The 20,893-nt window shown below is 34.5% G+C and overlaps 1 protein-coding gene across 1 annotated transcript; it reads right to left on the reverse strand.

Moving 5' to 3' along the window:
• Positions 1-1,623: 1,623 nt before the first annotated feature.
• LOC119190408 (UDP-glucosyltransferase 2-like) lies at positions 1,624-15,157 on the reverse strand. The gene is made up of 2 exons (XM_037442243.1): positions 14,208-15,157; positions 1,624-1,887 (listed from the first exon to the last, which is right to left on the reverse strand). Exons 1-2 carry the CDS (start codon positions 15,063-15,065, stop codon positions 1,639-1,641), a joined length of 1,107 nt encoding a protein of 368 aa, XP_037298140.1. The 5' UTR covers positions 15,066-15,157; the 3' UTR covers positions 1,624-1,638.
• Between the last annotated feature and the right edge of the window lie 5,736 nt (positions 15,158-20,893).

Genomic DNA, 20,893 nt, shown 5'->3' on the forward strand with positions numbered 1-20,893 from the left:
CTTTATTTGCAAGGCTCTAGGGGACAGATCTCTGTGAGGCTTTTTTGCCCTATTACCGAGGGAGTTTAATGTTTTTTCTTTGCGTCCCGTGCAATCGAAAGGCCCTAGGCGGTTGCCTTAGTCGCGATCCGCTATAGCAGCCACTGCATGTTTTTAGTGCCATAATAGAATTCCAGATTTAATAATGTTACTGGTTTAGAAAATAGTTATATCTAGTAGTGATAATAAACTACCTTAACATCCTCGGTGGACAGTGGACACTACACGAATCTGGGATATGCCAGAATGAAACCCCAAAGTAGGTACGCCTATGGGTAAATTATAATTAGAAATGATATGATGTCTTCTTGTAATACGTTTTCATTGGAATTAAGTTTAAATATAATTATTTTCTAATATTATATCATGAAGAGACGTCACTGCTAATTTCTGCTAATTGTAGATAGACGTCATACAAAAGATTCGTGATTTATTTTATGTTAATCAATGATTACGTCATGGTGTGAATCCATCGATTAAGTATAATTAAAGTATGCAAGCGTTTCAGCTGTCTGTTGTGATTTTATTTACGTTTAATATTATCTTACGCATTTCACTTATTGCTAAATTAGATCTCGTCTTTATAACTTGGTGAATATTTGATTGCCTTGGTGGCATAGTTGTGCTGCGTGCGCGATGCGGTAGCGCTCTGAGGTCCTGGGTTCGAATACCGGCCATAGGCTCTCTAGACCCTATCACTTTATGGGACTGGGGCGAAGGACCAGTAGGTGCCCTGGTTGCGCCTCTGCATACCCTGTCGGGGATAAATGCGTGTTGATGTGTGTGTGTGAATTTTTGACTGTGGCTTTAAACTCGAGAAACAATGGACTTGAAATCTATAAGGTCTTGTTTATTTATCGATGACCAGTAACGAAACAAAATGCCTATGCCATTGAGTCGGATTATCTTATCACTGCATTCTTGACACCATTTCGTTAATATTTTTGGTCGGTTGTGATTTCACCAGACATTATCTTACTACACACGCAGATATGCTTTGTAATGTTTGTTTTATCTAAAATAGCTGCGTGGCATTATCTAGGGCCATAACCAGAATTCAGAATAGCAAATACACCATAGGTATATGAGATTTAAAAAAAACAATGAAACTTTGGCCATAAGTAGGTCCCTTAATTGATAATGTGTATTTCGATAAATAAAGCCATTTTATTTTCTTTTAATTTAAACTTCTATGAGATAATATTATATACCTGCCAAATAATGTGTGTACCTATAATGTTGACTTCTTGATTCCGAAACTAGTTTTAGTACTATCTAACTATACATTAAAAATAATATTTGTTTACTGTTGACTATTTAGACAAGATGAATAAAGTTAAAAGGATAAGAATAGGAACCTATCTACGAATCAATGGCATAAATTGATTAATCACGATAAAGTTTCTGTGTGATAGTTAGAAAAATAAACTGACCATTTATTTTCGCTATTCCAAAATCGGGTGACCGGGTTCGTTAATAATTATAATTGATTTCAGCTGTGAGTAAGATATTATTAATTTATTACTTCTTAAAATTATAATGTTTATGTTCTTCGCATAATCTTATAGGTACCTCTAAACTGGTGTTACTAACTAATACTTAAACATTAAGCATGAACTTACGTAACAACTCATACTGAGGCAACCATCGGACCCTCAGGATATTGCCAGTGATAGTCCCTTCTTCGCCGCTATCCTCGTACTTCCATATAACTCTCTGTTTTATTTTCGACAGAGTGCGCACAATCATTTCTTCCTTATGTTTCGGTATGGTGGCAGTTTTAATCAACGATCCGAAGCTCAGGAGCACGACGCCGTGTTCTGATTCATTCATGAATCTTTCGATGTACTGAAACAAGACGAAATATTACTAACAGATATATATTTTTTTCTATTTACACCACCTTTATTTTGTTTGGTTTAGCGGCTTCAAAAACTGAGAGATCTTAGATCGTTTTCACATTGGATTTCTAATGGATATAGCTTTGAACTCATCAATGTTTTGCGCTGGTTCATGTCTTATCGATCCAAGGTGCATCATCACATCGCTATAATTGAATATTATGTTTATCAAAAAATAGTGTTATGTTAGAGCTAATAAAAAATCCAGGCAAGGGCTTTTGGTACAGCGATATGGTACAAAAATCAAATAAATAACTATGATTATACGATCTAAGTACTTATTTATTCTAGACGAAGGTATTTTTACCTATATTATTTAATATATAATTCATTGGTATAAATCTACTTTCTTTTGATCAACTTCAAAAAGGGAGGAGGTTTTCAATTCGACGTGTGTTCTTTTTGTATTTTTTTTTTATGTTTGTTACCTTAGAACTTAATAATTTATTGTTCGATTTGGAAATGACATTTTTTTAATGTTATGGTAGTTGTAATTTAAATTAAAAGTATTAAGTTAGAGAGCCACTACTTAATACTTTTACACTATCACATTTTGCAGACAATCTGTATTTATTTAAGTTGTTTTTTTTTTAATTTTCCTGTCTACTCTCACATGAACAAGCTGTTCATTATAATTATATATTATTAGTTATTCTTAGTGTACCTACTGTTTCGAGTACATTTATGATCATTAAGGATTTTGTTTAACCATTTTCAAATAACATACTATGGTGTTGCATACTAAAGACTACTTAAGTAATGGTTATACTGTTTCCGGACTATTGCTATACCCAATTTTCTAAATCTAAAATGTCGTATAGTTTCCTCTAAGAATGCCAATTAGTTAGATATGCTTCCTCTGTAAGTCAAACCACAAAGGAGTAATTAGAGGCTCATAAGGATGAATGTATGGATGGTTATTTTTAGGCGCCTTCATGTGTTCTACCTTGATATTAAGGTATATTTGCTTTTATGCGTATTGTTGAGCTCAAAACTCTTAAGACAAATATCTTGGTACAATCAACACCAACTATAAATTTCTCAAAAACATCTAAAATCTCAAATGTCTCAAAAATCTAATAACAGAAAGGTACTATTATATTTTATGTGATACTGTTTTGTTATAAATGCCAGTTCGTTAATATCTTCCTTTGTTCTGTAGAGCTGCTCAATTATTTATTTATTATTTTCAACGTAATATACATTTTGCATGCATCTCACGCGTGTTTTCTGAGGAGTGAGGACATTGTACTGGAATCAGTCAAGATCATTTTAACCCACGTAGGAGAACTTTGATCTTTGATCTATTATATTAGTAGCAATTGATGTAATCTTTTGTGGCAATGAGGTATATTTATAGATCAGTCTGTTTGTACGCTACATGTAGGTAGTAATAAGGACACGTTGCATAAACGTTTTAAACTACCAATATAATAATATCAGCCCTGTATTATATACTTGCCCCCTGCTGAGCACGGGCCTCGTCTACTACTGACAGGGATTAGGCCTTAGTCCACCACGCTGGCCTAGTGCGGATTGGTAGACTTCACACACCTTCGAAATTCTTATAGAGAACTTCTCGGATGTGTAGGTTTCCTCACGATGTTTTCCTTCACTTAAATTTATCGTGTTAAAGCGAACGATAAATTCACAAAGAATACACACGTGATTTTTTAGAAAAGTCAAAGGTGTGTGCCCTTGGGATTTGAACCTGCGGACAATCGTCTTGGCAGACCGTTCCACACCCAACTAGGCTATCGCCGCTTTTTACTAATAATAATTCGAAAACATTAGACTAAATGCCTTCGGATCTAGTAAATACTACAATAACTTCTCTTTAGACTCAGCATAGTTGAAGATGAATCTAAGATAATGTAGCTTTAATACCAATGACGAAACCTCCAGTGTAATCAGGAAACTTGTAGGTTTATTGTAGCTTTGTACCTATGCCCTCAGCTTGCTAAGAGTATGATTCACTTAGCACCAAGAAAAATCTCTTGGCAAATGGTCAAAAAGTAACCATTTACCTACGATAACGAATGATCATTATTGTAGATATAAAATTGCAAATATCAAAAATTAAGTGATAGTCTTAAGTGTAGCGTTTTGTATTTTTAATGAGTTTCCAAAAAATCCTCCCTCTTTCTTTTCCTAATAATTTCTCTTACAGTAGGGTTCAGTGGCGAAGGGTCCATAAAACTCGTTTCCTGACGGTTTCTCTTTCGTAATTTATATAAAATACGGTTTGCATATCATTCTGATGATCACTAGGATCATGCAAACCGTATTTATGCTTATTTAAGTATAGTACCTTAATGATATGTCGGGTCCCTTTCGAAAAAAAATACCCTTCACCACTGGTAGGGTTGTTTGTCAATCGGCTGACTGCTTGGTAAGAGGCAATAAAAACAACTGCTAGGAATCAATAAAACTTACAAATATGTAGTACGTACTTACATAAATATTTTGTTAATACTTGGTGACATATTGATATTTCTTATCTATAGACGTAAACAAATATTAATTGGCAATACGATACGCGTGTGCGCAGTGGATTTGTAGTAGAGCGACGACCGATGAAAAGATAGGCGTCTGGCAGTAATGAGGACAAAAAATTAAGCCCACCAGATGTCGCTTGAACTGTAGTCACTAGTTATCTAGTGGGCTAACAACTATGATTTCATTGGGTGCTATAAGTTATTGTCATTAATCATAATCGAATTATATGTGGTGGTGATTAGAGAAGACAAGAATATGAACAATGAAATTCATAAGAAATAAACGGTAGAGAAGGCACGAGTCAGATTATAGGTAATAATATAATTTATAATACGATAATTACATTTTTGATGAGTAATTGTATACAAAAAACATTAATCGTAATTTAAGGTACGGGACGTCATGTTATCATGAAAACTATATACTTAACCGTTATGAAACAAGTTGTCAACATATTTTGTAATTTTCCCACGAAAATAAAAGATAATACATCTAGGTCATATTTCTTCATATTTATAATGTAAAAGCGTAGGTAAGAACTAATTTAAATCATTATTGGTTCACATTAAAAATAATTCATCTTACAAAAGGTTTATTATCACCGATAGGTACAGTACTTATATGTACTACGTACTACATTTGGCGTTCCGAACATTTACTGTGTTAAACTGAATTGAATTGTTATGCATTCAAACTGATTTTAGTATGGTGTCAATATTAATGATTGTGGCTGTGTACAGATGCGGTCATAATATAAAACCGCTAGTCTAAGTGCAAACTTGGATGTGAATAAAAAATATTAGTGAAATAAGTAAAATTACTTCTTATGTGAACGAATAGATTATGACAGTGACGTTTTAGTTCAGATTTTGAACAAATAGTTTATATGGACGTTCGTGTCTATACTTAGTCTGGCCATAAATACTGTTACACTTAATTATAAAAAAATATTACATTTGAATTTCGAATCTGTCATTTTTATACGATTGTTCATTGTGTTTTCTCATTTTGGCGCCAATACATTGTAAAATATTTTGCGATATTAAAATGGTGTGGGGTGATAAAGAGAACCGAATCGCTGTGATAGCATTACACAAAGTAGGTATGGAGCCAAATGCAATTTTTAAAACTCTCCATACACTTGGTATTAGTAAAATGTTTGTGTACCGGGCTATTAATAGGTACAATGAGACCTCCTCTGTTTGTGACAGAAAAGATCTGGCCGTCCACGTAGTGTTCGTACGAAAAAGGTGGTCAAAGCAGTAAGGGAAAGAATTCGAAGAAATCCTGTCCGAAAGCAAAAGATTTTATCTCGGGAAATGAAGATAGCACCTAGAACCATGTCGCGTATTTTAAAAGATGACTTAGGACTTGCAGCCTATAAGAGACGCACTGGCCATTTCTTAACTGATAATTTAAAGAAGAATAGGGTGGTAAAATCGAAACAACTACTGAAGCGGTACGCAAAGGGAGGTCACAGAAAAATTTTGTTTACGGATGAGAAAATTTTTACAATTGAGCAACATTTTAACAAACAAAATGACCGTATTTATGCTCAAAGCTCTAAGGAAGCTTCCCAATTAGTCGACAGAGTGCAACGTGGACATTATCCGACTTCAGTGATGGTTTGGTGGGGTGTTAGCTATGAAGGAGTGACTGAGCCATATTTTTGTGAAAAAGGTATCAAAACATCGGCACAAGTGTATCAAGATACCATTCTTGAGAAGGTAGTTAAGCCCCTTAACATCACCATGTTCAATAACCAAGTATGGTCCTTCCAGCAAGACTCGGCGCCGGGTCATAAAGCTCGGTCCACGCAGTCTTGGTTGGAATCGAACGTTTCGGACTTCATCAGAGCTGAAGACTGGCCGTCGTCTAGTCCCGATCTTAATCCGCTGGATTATGATTTGTGGTCAGTTTTAGAGAGTACAGCTTGCTCTAAACGCCATGATAATTTGGAGTCCCTAAAACAATCTATACGATTGGCAGTGAAGAATTTTCCCATGGAAAGAGTGCGTGCTTCTATTGATAACTGGCCTCATCGTTTAAAGGACTGTATTGCAGCCAATGGAGACCACTTCGAATAAGCTTTTATATTTTTAATTGTTTTATATTTATGTATTAAACTGACACACTGTAAAAGTAATAAATGTTATTTGCAGTTAACAATTTTCTTTTTTCTTTATTACAATATTTATGGCAAGACTAGGTACATATAATATACCTCAATGTTTATTGTCATTTTATCCACCTGCTTCGGCAAGCCCGGCCGGCGCCAAATAAACAAGCGGTGTATTATTTTTTTGGACGACAATAATTTCATGAGATCGCAGGTATCACGATATTAAAATAACGGTGGGTTTAAATCTCAGAAATCGGTACGATCGACATAAGGCCCTACGTCTCATATTTTATCAAAATATTTTATTTTACGATTATTTGAGACAGTAGGTAGTCGATACGCACCAATAATAATTTATAAATTATCTATACCTAAAATATTTTAATTTGTAAAACGTCATTGATCTATATTCTATACTATGTATAAAGAGGAACTGTGTAGGTTTGTAGGGGCTAATCTCTGGAACTAAATCGATTTTGAAAATTATTACATTAACAGGAAGCTACATTACATTACAAAAAATCAAAATTTGCTTAGAAGTCTTTGAGATTAGCGCGATCAAAAAAACAAACTTTTCAGTTTTATATATTAGTATAGATGCTAGTTCCATTATGTATCTACGGTGAGAGCTAGTAAGATTCTGTGTTTCTATCCCTAAATAAGGCCCTGTCCTCACCCGAAGCATCACTTGTGCGCTCGGTTTTCACACCGAATGCACACCTATGCACGGAGGGACATGTGCCGCGGTCCAAGGCACACAGTTGGGTGTGTATACCTCTTATTGATAACTACACATTTAGGCCTATGAGGAGTTGCAAACATTTCCTCTCATTCTTCCCTCCGCCTATCTTAAAAGGGTGCCTATCTTTCCTATACTTCCCTCCCCCGGGTCCCTGCAGTCGCTAAGGCAGGGAATGCCAGTATCCCATTCGCAGGTTTCCCCCGTTGACTGCACAGACGCTTCCCTTACAAAAAAAGGCACTATTCCCATAACAAAACAAAAATATGAATAAGGTGTGACATCACTCACAACAAATTAAAAAATAGATCAATATGCTGCAGTATAAAGGCTTGTTTAGTGATAATAGTCGTCATGCATGCGTTGTTGCTTGCCGGTGTTTGTTTTCGTGGTTAGATTTAGTACGTTACATAGGATAGGGTTCCGTTAATGTTACATGAGCTTGCAGACTAACGTTAGGCATTGCGGTACACCAATATGTTTGATAAAGCGAACACAGATAATATTATGAATGAAATATTTATGACAAAATTTAATATAATGCACATAATGTTATGTAGTTATTTTTATACAAAACTAGTGACCCGCCCCGGCTTCGCACGGGTGCAATGCTGATACTAAATAACAGTATTTCTCCACTATTTAATGGATGTTATTATACATATAAACCTTCCTCTTGAATCACTCTATCTATTAAAAAAAACCTCATCAAAATCCGTTGCGTAGTTTTAAAGATTTAAGCATACAAATGGACATAGGGACAGACGAAGCGACTTTGTTTTATACTATGTAGTGATAAGTTCCTATTGGTGCATAGAGATGTCTGAGCATAATCGTTTTATGGTTGCTGGATAGAGAGCGATGGTGGCAAAACAATTAATTTCTTTAAAAAAAGACTAGCGCAATCAATGTAAGTATAATTCAATAAAACCAACTTTGAACTCAAACCCGATTTCATTCTACGAATCACTGATTTCCATTTTAAACACAATACGTTTTAATTCCACAATACAAAAGGTATTGTGACTGAATAAAAGGTCACATAAACCATTCCCGGCGATATAAATTGTCTCCAAGTTTTATTTAATTTCTCAGCTTTACAGCTGCCTGTTTAGCAAACGAGGCAGTACGTCACTTGCTGCTTATTTACACGGCCCATAAACACCTACAATACCAGAAAAATCATGGTTGCAGTGACAGTAAAGTATGGGATCAGAGGAGGAGCGTGTTACGGTCTCTGGATATCTCACTCATCATACAGAACGTAAAAGCAAGCTATCATTTCACGCTTCTTTTCTGTGAACATGTGTACCCCTTTCGTGCTGGGCCTTTATACTGTAGACACAATAAATGTCCACAGCGTGCGCTACCACATTTATAAACACAATATCACGCTTTTCACTTTCTAAGGGGAAGGTAGAGGTGCATCGTGTAACTAGAGTACTACTTTGCGCTGTGTGTACTGTCCTATGATATACTTAAAAAGGGTCGAGCCTATCGGGCTACCATCTTTATATTTTGAACTTATTTCTTCATGCTCCTAAATATACACATATTATCCTTATTGGCGCGTGTCGGGGTAAGTGGCAGCGGTTAGTTTTCTCGGTCATTAGACTATAGTTAACTATGTTTATACGTAATTACACTAGCCGACTCTTAGGGCTTCTAAACTCGGATTCCTCGGCATACATCAAATTAGAAATCTTAGCGAAAGTATCGACTTTCTTGTATTTATAGTCACGGTCTGTAGAAAACATTTCTGCACCAAAGAGTACGGCTATACGTTCTATAACGTATCTATTTATAGCTATACCCACTAAGTGATCAAGTTAAAACAGCGACAATTTTATGTAAAGTACATGAAACAAGTTATAAAATTAACTTATATTTCTACCTTTGTTAATGGACTTTTACAGTTAACAGATAACTTTAAAAGAACTCTGTGTACTTAATTTGGCAAGCGATTTTATTGAGCACAAAATACGAGCGTAATCTTGGTTAACGGCTTCGTTATATTATGTATGGTGCACTAATTTCTGAAAGCTGAACAGTGTCTGATTATTTTTAGGACTATACAAAAAATATGTAGAAACCATTCTTGAAAAAAAAGGACATTTATAGAATATTAACTTTTGCCCACGGCTTCGCCCGCGTGAAAATGTTTTTCCGCTATAAAAGTCCTGCTTTATATATTTTAAATTCTTCAGCTATATATACATTTATATATAATATACATTTATATATTTATAAGTACCTATTACCTAAAGGACATTGTTCTGTGCCCATACATAATTCGCCCTGGAACCAACAGCAATGGAAAAATGTTTGTAATATTTAGAATCATTAATAAATTCTCATGACATATTATTTATAAAACGGACAAGCTGCGATATCGCATCAATCCAAAAACGATGAGATTTTGAGGTTATAATTGATAGTAAACATTGAAAGCTTTTCAATGTTCAAGGTAGATTTATAGTCCTATCATTTACGCTTTAAATATGCTTTTTATTGACATAAGTACCTATCTAATATATATAAGCCCTAAAGATTCATCACTATGTAGGTATCTTGATTATTTTTTACTTAAATCAGGCTATTTTAAGACTTGATTCATATAATTTTTATAAGTAAAAGGTACCTAATTATGTAGTTATAGTATTTACATCCTCTAAGAGTACCCTTCAGATTTTATGTATTTTCTATATATACGTACGTCGTACGTATTCCCCGAAGAGACAGACAGAGGCGCACTGTTGAGCATTCACGCTTTATCAGAAGCATGGCATATTTTACACACTTTTTGTAGACTCTTCCGGCATGTAGGATTAAATTAAACAAATAAAAAAATATTTTTAGTTCATATTATTTATTTCCTCATCACCTACATTGTTTTATAAAATATTATCTGAGTATTGTTCAGGAGGGTTGTTATGGTATCATTTATCAATTCAATTTTGCCAATCACAATCACCGAGTCCGGAGTTCCAACATTCTATTACAGAGCACGCAGCTTCTACTAACATTGTTACAGCTGAAGTATGTATAGGCTCTTGTGCTGTGGTCCAACATGCTGTACATATAAGATCAAGGGCTACAACCTGAAAAAAAAGACAAACGCATTATGCTCAAATTATAATGACAATATATTAATATTGTGTCACACGGAAAGCAGATTTATGTATTCAAATCTTCCAGCTGAATTAAATGTAAGAAACCTTCAAGCGTATGACACACATTTTTTAATCAACAATATACTTGCTAGTTTGCTCTCAAGTTGCCACAGCCACATGCTAAAATGTGTAGAAGGTAGTATACAGACTCCGTTCGCTGTCTCCACGCAGTTACCAAGAACAGGAACTGAGGAGCGAACTAGAAGTTTGGCGGCAGTTAAACTTGTACGATTAAAGAAAAATGTGCTTACCACACGAGGCGCTGTCCATTGTTGTATACAATGGCGAATCTGCTCGTTCTCCAACACCATGGATCCGCCAGCAGAGCCACAATTAATGCAAAATGCAATTTCCATTTCGTATCCGTTATCAATGCCAGGTAAATTGTTACATCAGTTCACAAAGTCCAGAAATCACAGCCAGTGTATGTCGATATCGTAATCAATCGCACAGAGTCTTTATAATAGCCGAATCGTCAATGATATAGTGAGAGTCAGAGAATTATAATATATTATATGGAATGTGAGAGTCTAGTTTATTTGTCTCTGATGAGTGAAGTGTAAGTGACATTAAATTGAATTGAAAAATGAAGTAAGAATTAGGGATACTACTCGACTAGATTCTGGATCGATTATATCGATCATTTATACAAAAATCGATTTAATTCAACATAGGGTTATTTTTATTCGGAAAAATATTTAGCGAGACCCTTATCCCGGAAAATCTTTCACACGGGCGGATCCGATAGTAATTTAATATGGAGAGAGTTTGAGGCCCCCGGATGGAGGGAGAGAGAAGAACGCTACTTTTTATATGTATAATTCATAAATATTTTGTACGACAGAAAAATAAATGTTCGCATAATATATTATGCTCTGCTATCTGTACAAAGGCAAGGCGGATCGCTAATATAGAATCTAAATAAACAAAGTAAATCAATATGAATTAAAAACTGAAATAAAAACTTTTTTCATAGACGACTTGATCTATAATCAATTTAGTCCTAAAACTAACTACTTATTTATTTGAGACGCATCCACGGCTCGATTAAATATTATTATAATAATTAAAGAACATATCGCCTCACAAATCGAATATATTAAAATGTTTCAATAATTAATTATCGGTAATTAGATTTATCTTTTTGTCGAACCGGTACATTTCTATACACAATTAGTTGTAAACATGTCGTCGACTTTGACTTTAAGTCGTTACAATATTTTTATATATTCATTTTAGATGTAGCAGCTTGTCCGTTTTATACACATATTTGCAAATAGTATACAAAAATACATAAATAATTAGGGTGCTAGTCACACCTTTGTTGTTTCTGGGGCCGTTTTCGACAATGTCCTTTATGTATAAATATAAATGTACTAGGTAGTACTTATAAATGCGAAAGTTTGAACAAATGTATTGATTTTTGTTATAAGTAGACGCAGGAACAATCGAATGGATTTGGATGGAATTTGAGAAATGGATAGGCCGTGTCCTGTACAGAAGCATGGGTAATTTTTGACCGGATCATTTGCTTCCATGGGAAAGAATAGTTTTATTTGGATGTCATTAAATAGGTATCATTCAAGGCCCCTTCCCGAGCAAACGGCTTTTAGTAATTCGTTCCATTTTGGTGGCGCGCGAGTTACGGACGGGAATATGCAGACTTACAAATAATCCCTTTAAATAATTAATTTTAGGTGTTTTCAATATTTTATACAGAGTGTTGCTTGCAAATTAAAATAGTGTGTACCTACCTATGTTACGAGGAGATGCACGGAATCAACAATTTTAGTGGCATTTTCATTATGAAATTTTCAAACCAGTTTCCAAATCTATACAAATCAAATAACACATCAAAACACTATACAAATCTTAAACAACCAAAATAAAGGTAACATATTGCGGACACAATATATATTTTTTTATTTTATTAATTTCGAATAGATACTTAGCTACTAAAATACGGTTAGCCCCCCATTTTACTATGGATAGAGTCTCAATCGTAAGCATTCCTTTCTTCTACTAGTAAACATTGAATTAGTAAAATTTATTGATCAATTACCATTAGATCCGATTAGTCTGTTCTAGTTTTTATCACATTATTTCATTATAAATATTACTAACCGGCCAATATTAACCAAAGCAGTATTGTCGCCTTGCAAACCTTTCGTAAGCAATAGAAACTGTAAAAATAGAAAACAACACTTGCGTTACACCATACGTATCTACTAGTAGGTAATAAAGAATAGACAATAGTACAATTAAGTAAGTATAATATTGTGATACATACTTTTCGAAAACAATAAGTTAAATCTAAGTCCATTTTGAAAATATTTTTCCTTTGTATCATTTAATATTAATGATTTTACTTTTATAATACCCAGCTTAAAACAGAAAATCAATTGTTGAAATAATTGAAATCATGGAACCATCGTCCAATCATTAGTCATGAATATACTGGAATATACTTACATTCTTGAGTGTTACGTCACAGTGGTGTTAAATCTATGGATGTAGAACAATACGTTTCAGTCCGTCATTTGTGTTTACAAAGAAAATTCAATAGCGTGTAGTTAATGGTTATTTAAATAATGTTATAGTCCATAAAGCTGTCCACGTGCACATTTTTACATTCATTTTTAATAGTGTAGATTTTAAAGCAGATTTATGTTCACTATTTAAATATATTGTACTGTGGCTAATCTATCGCTAATGAAGATAATATTATAATTAAATAAAAAAAGAATACGGTATTGGAATAATATTAAATTCAATTTATCTGTTTCTGATTTTTTTTGGCTACCTATAAACTAACTGAGACAATACGCGCTGCTGCCAGGTTTCTTTGATAAAATGTTTTTATTATATTTCAAATCATAGCTGTTTGTAGCATATTGACCTACTCGTATCTATGTGGATAATTATAACAATGTTTACACATTATCGTTGGTTGCCCGATTAGTGATATGTTTTCTAAGCACGCTGTGATCGCATGGAAATTGGCGTTTTGTGACTAACGACGATCTCAAGCAAGTGAGACGCAAATCGTAAAGTAAAAATGCGTTTTATTAATTATGAGTAACTGAAAAAGGTAAAACTTAATTAAATTGTACGATTGAAGCCGTCATTTCAACCTATCTACGAACTTCTGGACATAAAATCTGGAACAGTGTCTGTTCTAATACACCGCAACTCGAATTACAGTTTCGCCAAACGAATGTCTGACTCGCATTGTATATTTTTTACAAAACAATACAACCAACAATATAACAGTTCGCGTGAAACTGGACCAACTCTGATTACACTCGGTGTACGATAAGTATGTGTGATTTTATAACTTTCTTTAACAAAAAAAATTCTCGACGTGAAAAACCAATACAGACTCTCGAGAGTGGTATTTGTTTAGGAGAATTATTAATATTGTTGTAGGTAAGCGGTTAATCTAACTTGAGCTATGATTTGAGAACAATTAATAACTCTGGTTGATCACAATTTATATGCAAAATATATTAAATTTATTCATGCTCTCCAGAGTAGCCTGGGTGAGAGCCATGCTACCTAAAATTATATATAAATTTCATTCCAGAGATTTAAAAGCAATTTTAAATTATTCTCGTAGTAAAAGATTTTTTTGGTAAGTATTCATGTTTTGTTTTAAAGCGGATGGATAGGTCATATGTATCATTAGAACGGTCAGTTATCATAATATTGACTTTAAAATAGTTTATACGTACGTGTGGTATAGGCTTCCTGGTGTGATCTAAATGCATTCCTCCCACTTCTATAACGCCTGGTAGTAACGGTTTGACACCATACAAACTATGATACACATTAACCAACACTGCTGACACGTTCTTCGATAGGTCTTGAAGGTCAGGGATCTTCTTTCCAAAATGTTTCTCAATTATTTCTTTCTCCTTCAACTGTATCATATAACGGAACCACAATTTGTAATATATGTTCAGGAATGTGTTCTCAAGTCTCTGGAAAAAGGACATGGGATTTGCAAAATCAGAACTGACGATAGGCACATAGGACGGGTTGTCGCTGAGACCCAAACGACCTGAAGTCCACTGCATTAATCCACATGAAGATAAATATATAAATGGTGCTTTTTGGCCATACACGTGAGCCAGCCCAAGCATACAGTCACTATTAAAGTTCTCCATTATTATTAGATCGTATTCTTTCTTCAAAGCGTCCGCCAAAGGTTGGAAGTTAACCAACTTCGAACACACGCTTAGCGCCATATCAGCCAGCGGTTGAAATTCGGTAATTTGCTTGACTATTTTTTCCAATCCCATCATACGAAGTAATTTGCTGGGGTGCTCGTAAATCGATAAATCAATCACTTCCAAGCCCAAATGTGCGAGGCCTTGCAGGCTGACATCGGTGTAGTTTGCCGGTGCGTTTTTAATGGGGAAGAACGAGACCACAGTTACATGATGACCTCTTTCTGCGAGTCTTCGTAGTAAAGGTTCGAACACCATTTGATGACTTTTGCCCGTGTGGGGAAAAAGGCTTAAAATACGCGCAGAATGAACATCGTGGGTAAGCGCGAGAAGTGCGGGTAACACGAGTAGTAAGCGCATTGCGACGCTGCGGGCTCGGTCGGGTCTGCCGGAGCACTGTGCGGCGGCCGCGAGTGTCGACTGACAGCAGTTCCGCGCGAAACGTCTTAGAAGCACAGTTTATTTTCAGCGTCATGTTACGCGACGAATGTGTGGAGATAGGGCAAATGTCCATTCATATTGAAAGGGTCGTGATAAATACTCAGTAGTTAGTAATATATTTGATATGCTAAGCATTTATGAAATAGTAACGATTGTAGGATTAAGAAAGTCTTTAAATGCATTCGAATTTATTTTTGATGTTAAGATCTACACAGGCAATCAAATTTTTACTCGATAATATTAAATTGTTTTTATTTAGAGTTGTAAAGTAGCTGTTAATGATTTAAGACGGTGTCTTCAGCAAAAGGGCGTAATGGTAGTATTTATAGAAGCTTACTCTGGGATTTTTATTAATTTATACTTATTAATTTAAAAGAATTAACATAAAGATTATTTATGCAAAATGTCATCTTTACTTTGGTTGTTTACGTTTTTTTCTAATGTGGATATTGTTGCGTTATTTTCACAATGACTACCCTACTCATAATTTTAATCCCGTGCATCTAAAATCTAAATCATACCTATTAGTATAGCAAAATTAACTCTATTAGATAGACAATTTAGAAAAGGAATGTTTAGGTAGTTTAAAGGTCTCAAAATTTACTTTTTTATGGTTATTATACGTAAATCTTTGCATATATCCATCCGTTACTCACGCGGGCATTGCCAAGTATGAAACTAATTTGCTCAAGGCCGTTCACTAGGGAAGATGCCTTAATTTTGTTCGTTTTCCTTGTGCGCGAGTTACTTATTTATCTTTGCTAGATAATTTATAATATTTAAAAATATAATTATTGTATCTACATTACTTACGGATCTAAATGTATCTTGTCCTACATTAGATATGTAGTACCTACTTATCTGTTGTACACTATCTAGAAGGCAACTAAGCACATTTCAACTAAAAGACTTTTATTTTTAGTTCATTTTCATGAAACTTTTTGATCTTACAGATCACTTTGATGCATCAAAGGTTTTGTGATGCATCAAAAGTGATCTGATACCTCAGCACTAGCTAGATCTACAAATGAATACACAAGTAGGTATATGACTTCCGATTTTTTTTTTAAATTAAGTTTTGCACACGACATGGTTTTTGGGAGTCATTGTCGTTTATACGGCTAAACTCAGAAAAGTCGATAAAAAACTTATTAAAGGCTTGACAATAAGGTCAACTTGACTCTAATGTACAGAATTTCTCCTCAAACTAATTCTATCAACTACCAGAAGTTTTTTTTTGTATCGGACCCGCAGACTATATATATATAGTTATAGAGGATTTTTGTGTCCGACGTTATTTAATTATGTTTTTATTTCAAAACTTTTAAACTACTTAAGTACTAATTTCTACATCATGGGCTACAATCATCATCTTCCCATGACCCACTCATTGCAACCAGTTTTTCAGCCCAAACACACTACATCTTTTGAAACTTGCCGAGGAGTTGGCTAATCCGCAGACTGTTTGATGGTGCAGCATCAGCCCAAGATTATCATGACGAAAATACCACCGAAGAAACAGTACACAAAATTTTAATTCAATTGGACCTGCAAAAGTTGCAAATGAGCGGGTAGTCTTCAAACGGAAGAGATCTTCATAAATTCTAATTAAGAACTACTTATTTCGATCATATCGGCTTTCAAACATAAAAAACCGCATGAAAATCGGTCCATTCAATTTGGGCTACGATGCAAAAACAGATTTATATTATAAAAAGTTAAAAAGTATGTAGTTAATTTTAAGTTTTTATTTAAATATTTTGAATAATAAAAATGATGGGGTCCGGTCGACAAGATTAATTAGAAAAAAATAAACTTTTTTATACAAAACATATTTTAAATGTACATACCTACATAGTTCATTCAAATGCTATTTTAATGCAAATTCTGTGGTGTTTGTGGATGCTGGCAAAATAATTCATAATCGAAGACCTGTTTTATTTCATTTAAATTACACTATATAGTTATTTTTTATAGATAGTAATAAAATACATTTGCGTTATTGTTTATGTGTAAATATTTAAAATATATTTAAAGTTATTGTTATGCTAATTACCTACGAAAATTTGTGTTACTCGTGCACTGGGTATAATTACTAAAACCCGCTCCACATACTTGTCAAAACTTCACGAGAACAGCCAAATACGAGTGAAGTGACCATAATATTATTCGTTAAGTCTCGCCTATGATCATGTGGTCTTCTTTGTGTCGGTATGAGTATCTTGCACCCGAATCAAAGGGCTCTAGAATTTGGTGTTTTTTTTTTTCAATTAACAAACAATTGTAATATACCATTATTCATTTTGTCTGCAATAACGTTGGTATCTACTTAATAGATGATAGGAACTATTTTGGGTTATAAATCGTATGTCGATATTAAATAATTGTATCGGGATCGAGTGACATAAAGAGGAACAAGAGAAAACGGCATAAAGAGCTATTATTGGTCACCAACCTTTTTGGTCACGAAAACAGATACCGGGTCATACAGTTGCGCTGAACCGGATCGCTGCAAGCGCAATTATTTAGGCTTTATTGCGAACGTCGGTTAACTGTACTTAAAACAATTTTTTTACGCGGCCATTCCGATCTGCAGTTTGGTACACTTTCTTTGAAGTAATAATTGTTTTGCTCGCTTTTACATCAACACCTACAGACATGTTTCGTAACCGAATCGCATGTAATTGGCTCACGAATGTTTCTATATTAAATTGTAGTGGAACGAAGCTAAGTATTACGGAATCTTTTGTAAAATTTCTTCTCATGTTTAGTTCACTACTTAGGTCAATTTTATTACATTACTAGATAGCTGGGTAAGTCTGTATTTATCTACAGTGAAGCTGGCCTAGTATTCATATTATACTTATTTATTATAATAATTTCACAGCCCTGCATTATATTCTGTCCAGTGCCCTACTGCTGGGCATGTGAGACTACTATAGAGAGAGTTTAGGCCATAGTCAACCCCGCTGCTCTCGTACGGGTTGGCAGGGTTCAAAAATCTTTGAAATTCTTATTAAGCACTTCTCAGGTCTGCAGGTTTCCTCACGGTGTTTTCTTTCACCGTTAGAGCAAGATAATTCACAAGGAATATACACATAACTTTTTAGAAAGTCAGAGATGCATGCCTTTGGGTTTTAAATCTGCGGACCTTACGTCTCTGTAGACCTTCTCACTCCCAACTAGACTCGCCGCCATCCTTGCCTGCTATAAGTATACTTATTATATTTATTTATATACGCAAAACAATAAAGACAGCATTGCATTTAACAAAAGGTTCAAGATGTGGTCTATATTCAGAACATAAATGTGGTATTGACGTTGTTATTTGTTTATAGATCGTAACAATAGGCATGTGTGTATGGCTAAAGGTAAATGGTGATATTGTTAAAAGGCGGTCATTCTCTAAATATAGTAGCTATAAACTTTTGACACTCGTAAGCTGTTCTACGTCTTAGGAATAAATCTGACCACATTTCACGTATAAAAGCAGCCCTTTTCCCCTTATATATCATAATTTATAAATAGTGCGATATTTTGTAATTTCTTTTTTTTACAACTGGGCTATTTTTAGGGCCAATTTATATGGTTGCCATATATACTTATTTCACTAAATGGTAACTAACCTGAGCAACAAACCTGTAATAAATATGTATTATGCAAAAAGAGGAAATGAAGTATTGAATAATGAAACAAATCGTTACAAACTCCAATAGCAATGTAGAATAACAATTAACCATTAATCGTTATTTGATCCTGCTGCCATCGTAATAAACATGGTCTTAGGTTTCTAATATATGTGAGAGTTCGCCTGGGTAAGTATCAACACAATGTGTGTTTCTGCATTGTGTAGTCATTGATGTATTCCATTGTAGCCAGTGTAACTACTGGACATAATAAGACCTGTCTGTGGCAATCGTAGCTAAGAGCTTGTTATCTCTGGTCTGGCCCTAAAATGTTTTTTATTACATAGATTCGTTGTCCGAGCTCAATACTGGCAAGACGAAAGTAAGGTAATTGCCCGACTTAACAGCCAATGAGCGTGCGGCACTAACGTTGTTACGTAACTGTCGATGTATATATATCATTTTCTAACGAATGTGTGCTGCATATTTTTATTCCTTCTTCGACCCAATTGTTATGTAGGGGCACTCCGTTATTTTATTTTTAAGCATGTTTATTTTTGTTTTAATATTTAATTTCCATTTTATTTTATTCCTTTTAATATATAAGTTATTTCGATTTTGTAGTGCTATCTGAACACAAATTGTATTCTCGTGGGCCGATTTCTTCGATACAGGCTTGCCTAGTGAAGATATCGAAGGAAATAGTTCCTGTGAACTATTTCCTTCGATATCTTCACTAGGCAGATACATTGTGATCAGCAAAAACATTATTATACTGTTTTAAGTTTAATCTCTTTTTATATGTAATGTTTTATGTGTTTTGCTGTAATAAACAATTTTTCATTTTCATTTTTTTTCAATTTGTAATTATATATACAGGTTACGAGAATATAGCAAATAGTGCGCCGTTTTTATGTGCCATTTTGTTAGTGTATGACGTGTTTATTTGTAAAACGTCATTGGGTCTGGCTCATGATTAACATTGACGCGTATCGCTTGCGCAGAGTACCTACCTGAAGAGCTGTCAATGCGTATTCTGGCACGCGCGGAGCACAACAGTGCAGCTGTCGAGGGGCTCGAAAATATTTTACGCCTGATAGCCACACAATAAGAATAACACAATACCTATATGAAAAACGTATTGCCTCAGCTGGGTATTGCACCATAGAACTTACCGATTAGAGCCTCTTATTCAATTAGTACAATGAGGTATACATGATATGAAATATATTACTCACATACTTATCTTTATATTTGCAAGAGTTTACACGTGGAATTATCCGCTTTCAACAGTACAAGATGAATCTTTATCAAAGAAAATTTATGATAACATTATCATGAATGTCTATTTCTATCTAATTGAATTTATTATCAGTGAGGTTTTTTACTATGTAAGACTTTAGAAAGACGGAGTGTTGCGAAATATTCTTGCATGAAAGTGTACCTGCACATACTTACAAAAATCCACCACCATGCGGTAACGCACTCCAATTTGCCGACTGTTATGGAAATAAATTGAAAATTGTCCACAACTTGCGAATCTTCTATGATGGACGATAAAATCTCTAACCCATTCAGGAAGAAAAAAAACAATAGCGAAGAAATATGTATCACTCTTCAGTTCTTTATTTTTAGGTTTACTTCACAAATCATGGCAAAATTAAAAGGTCGAAATGTGCGTGTTTCGGTTCCCAATTGAAAGACAAAGGTTTCTAACGATTTTCGCTTAAAATTGTCTTAGGTGGTAGTAGAATTGAAGCCGCGATAATATGGTATAAATCAGAGGTTCATTTTTTTCTCATTGACCACTTTAAAAATTTTGGTACCGGCGGACCTTTTATTTTTGATGTCGAAAGAGAAAGTGCGTTACTACTACCGCCCAGCCACCGCGGGGGGTGTCTAGACAGTTTATGGCAGGGTCACCGTGCCTTACGACCCTAATATTAAACGCCTATATTGATAGGTGAAGTCAAGCCAACTTTTTAGTACTTTACTATTAAACCATATAATTCCTGGACCCCCACTTACGAATTGTGAACCCCCATTTTTTGATTACGCCAACGCAGACTCCCGTCAAGTTTCAATGGTATAAATAGTCTTCTAAAATACAAAAAAAAAACC

This window comes from Manduca sexta, chromosome 24 (genome assembly GCF_014839805.1).
Source record: "Manduca sexta isolate Smith_Timp_Sample1 chromosome 24, JHU_Msex_v1.0, whole genome shotgun sequence".
Classification (NCBI taxonomy): Eukaryota; Metazoa; Arthropoda; class Insecta; order Lepidoptera; family Sphingidae; genus Manduca; species Manduca sexta.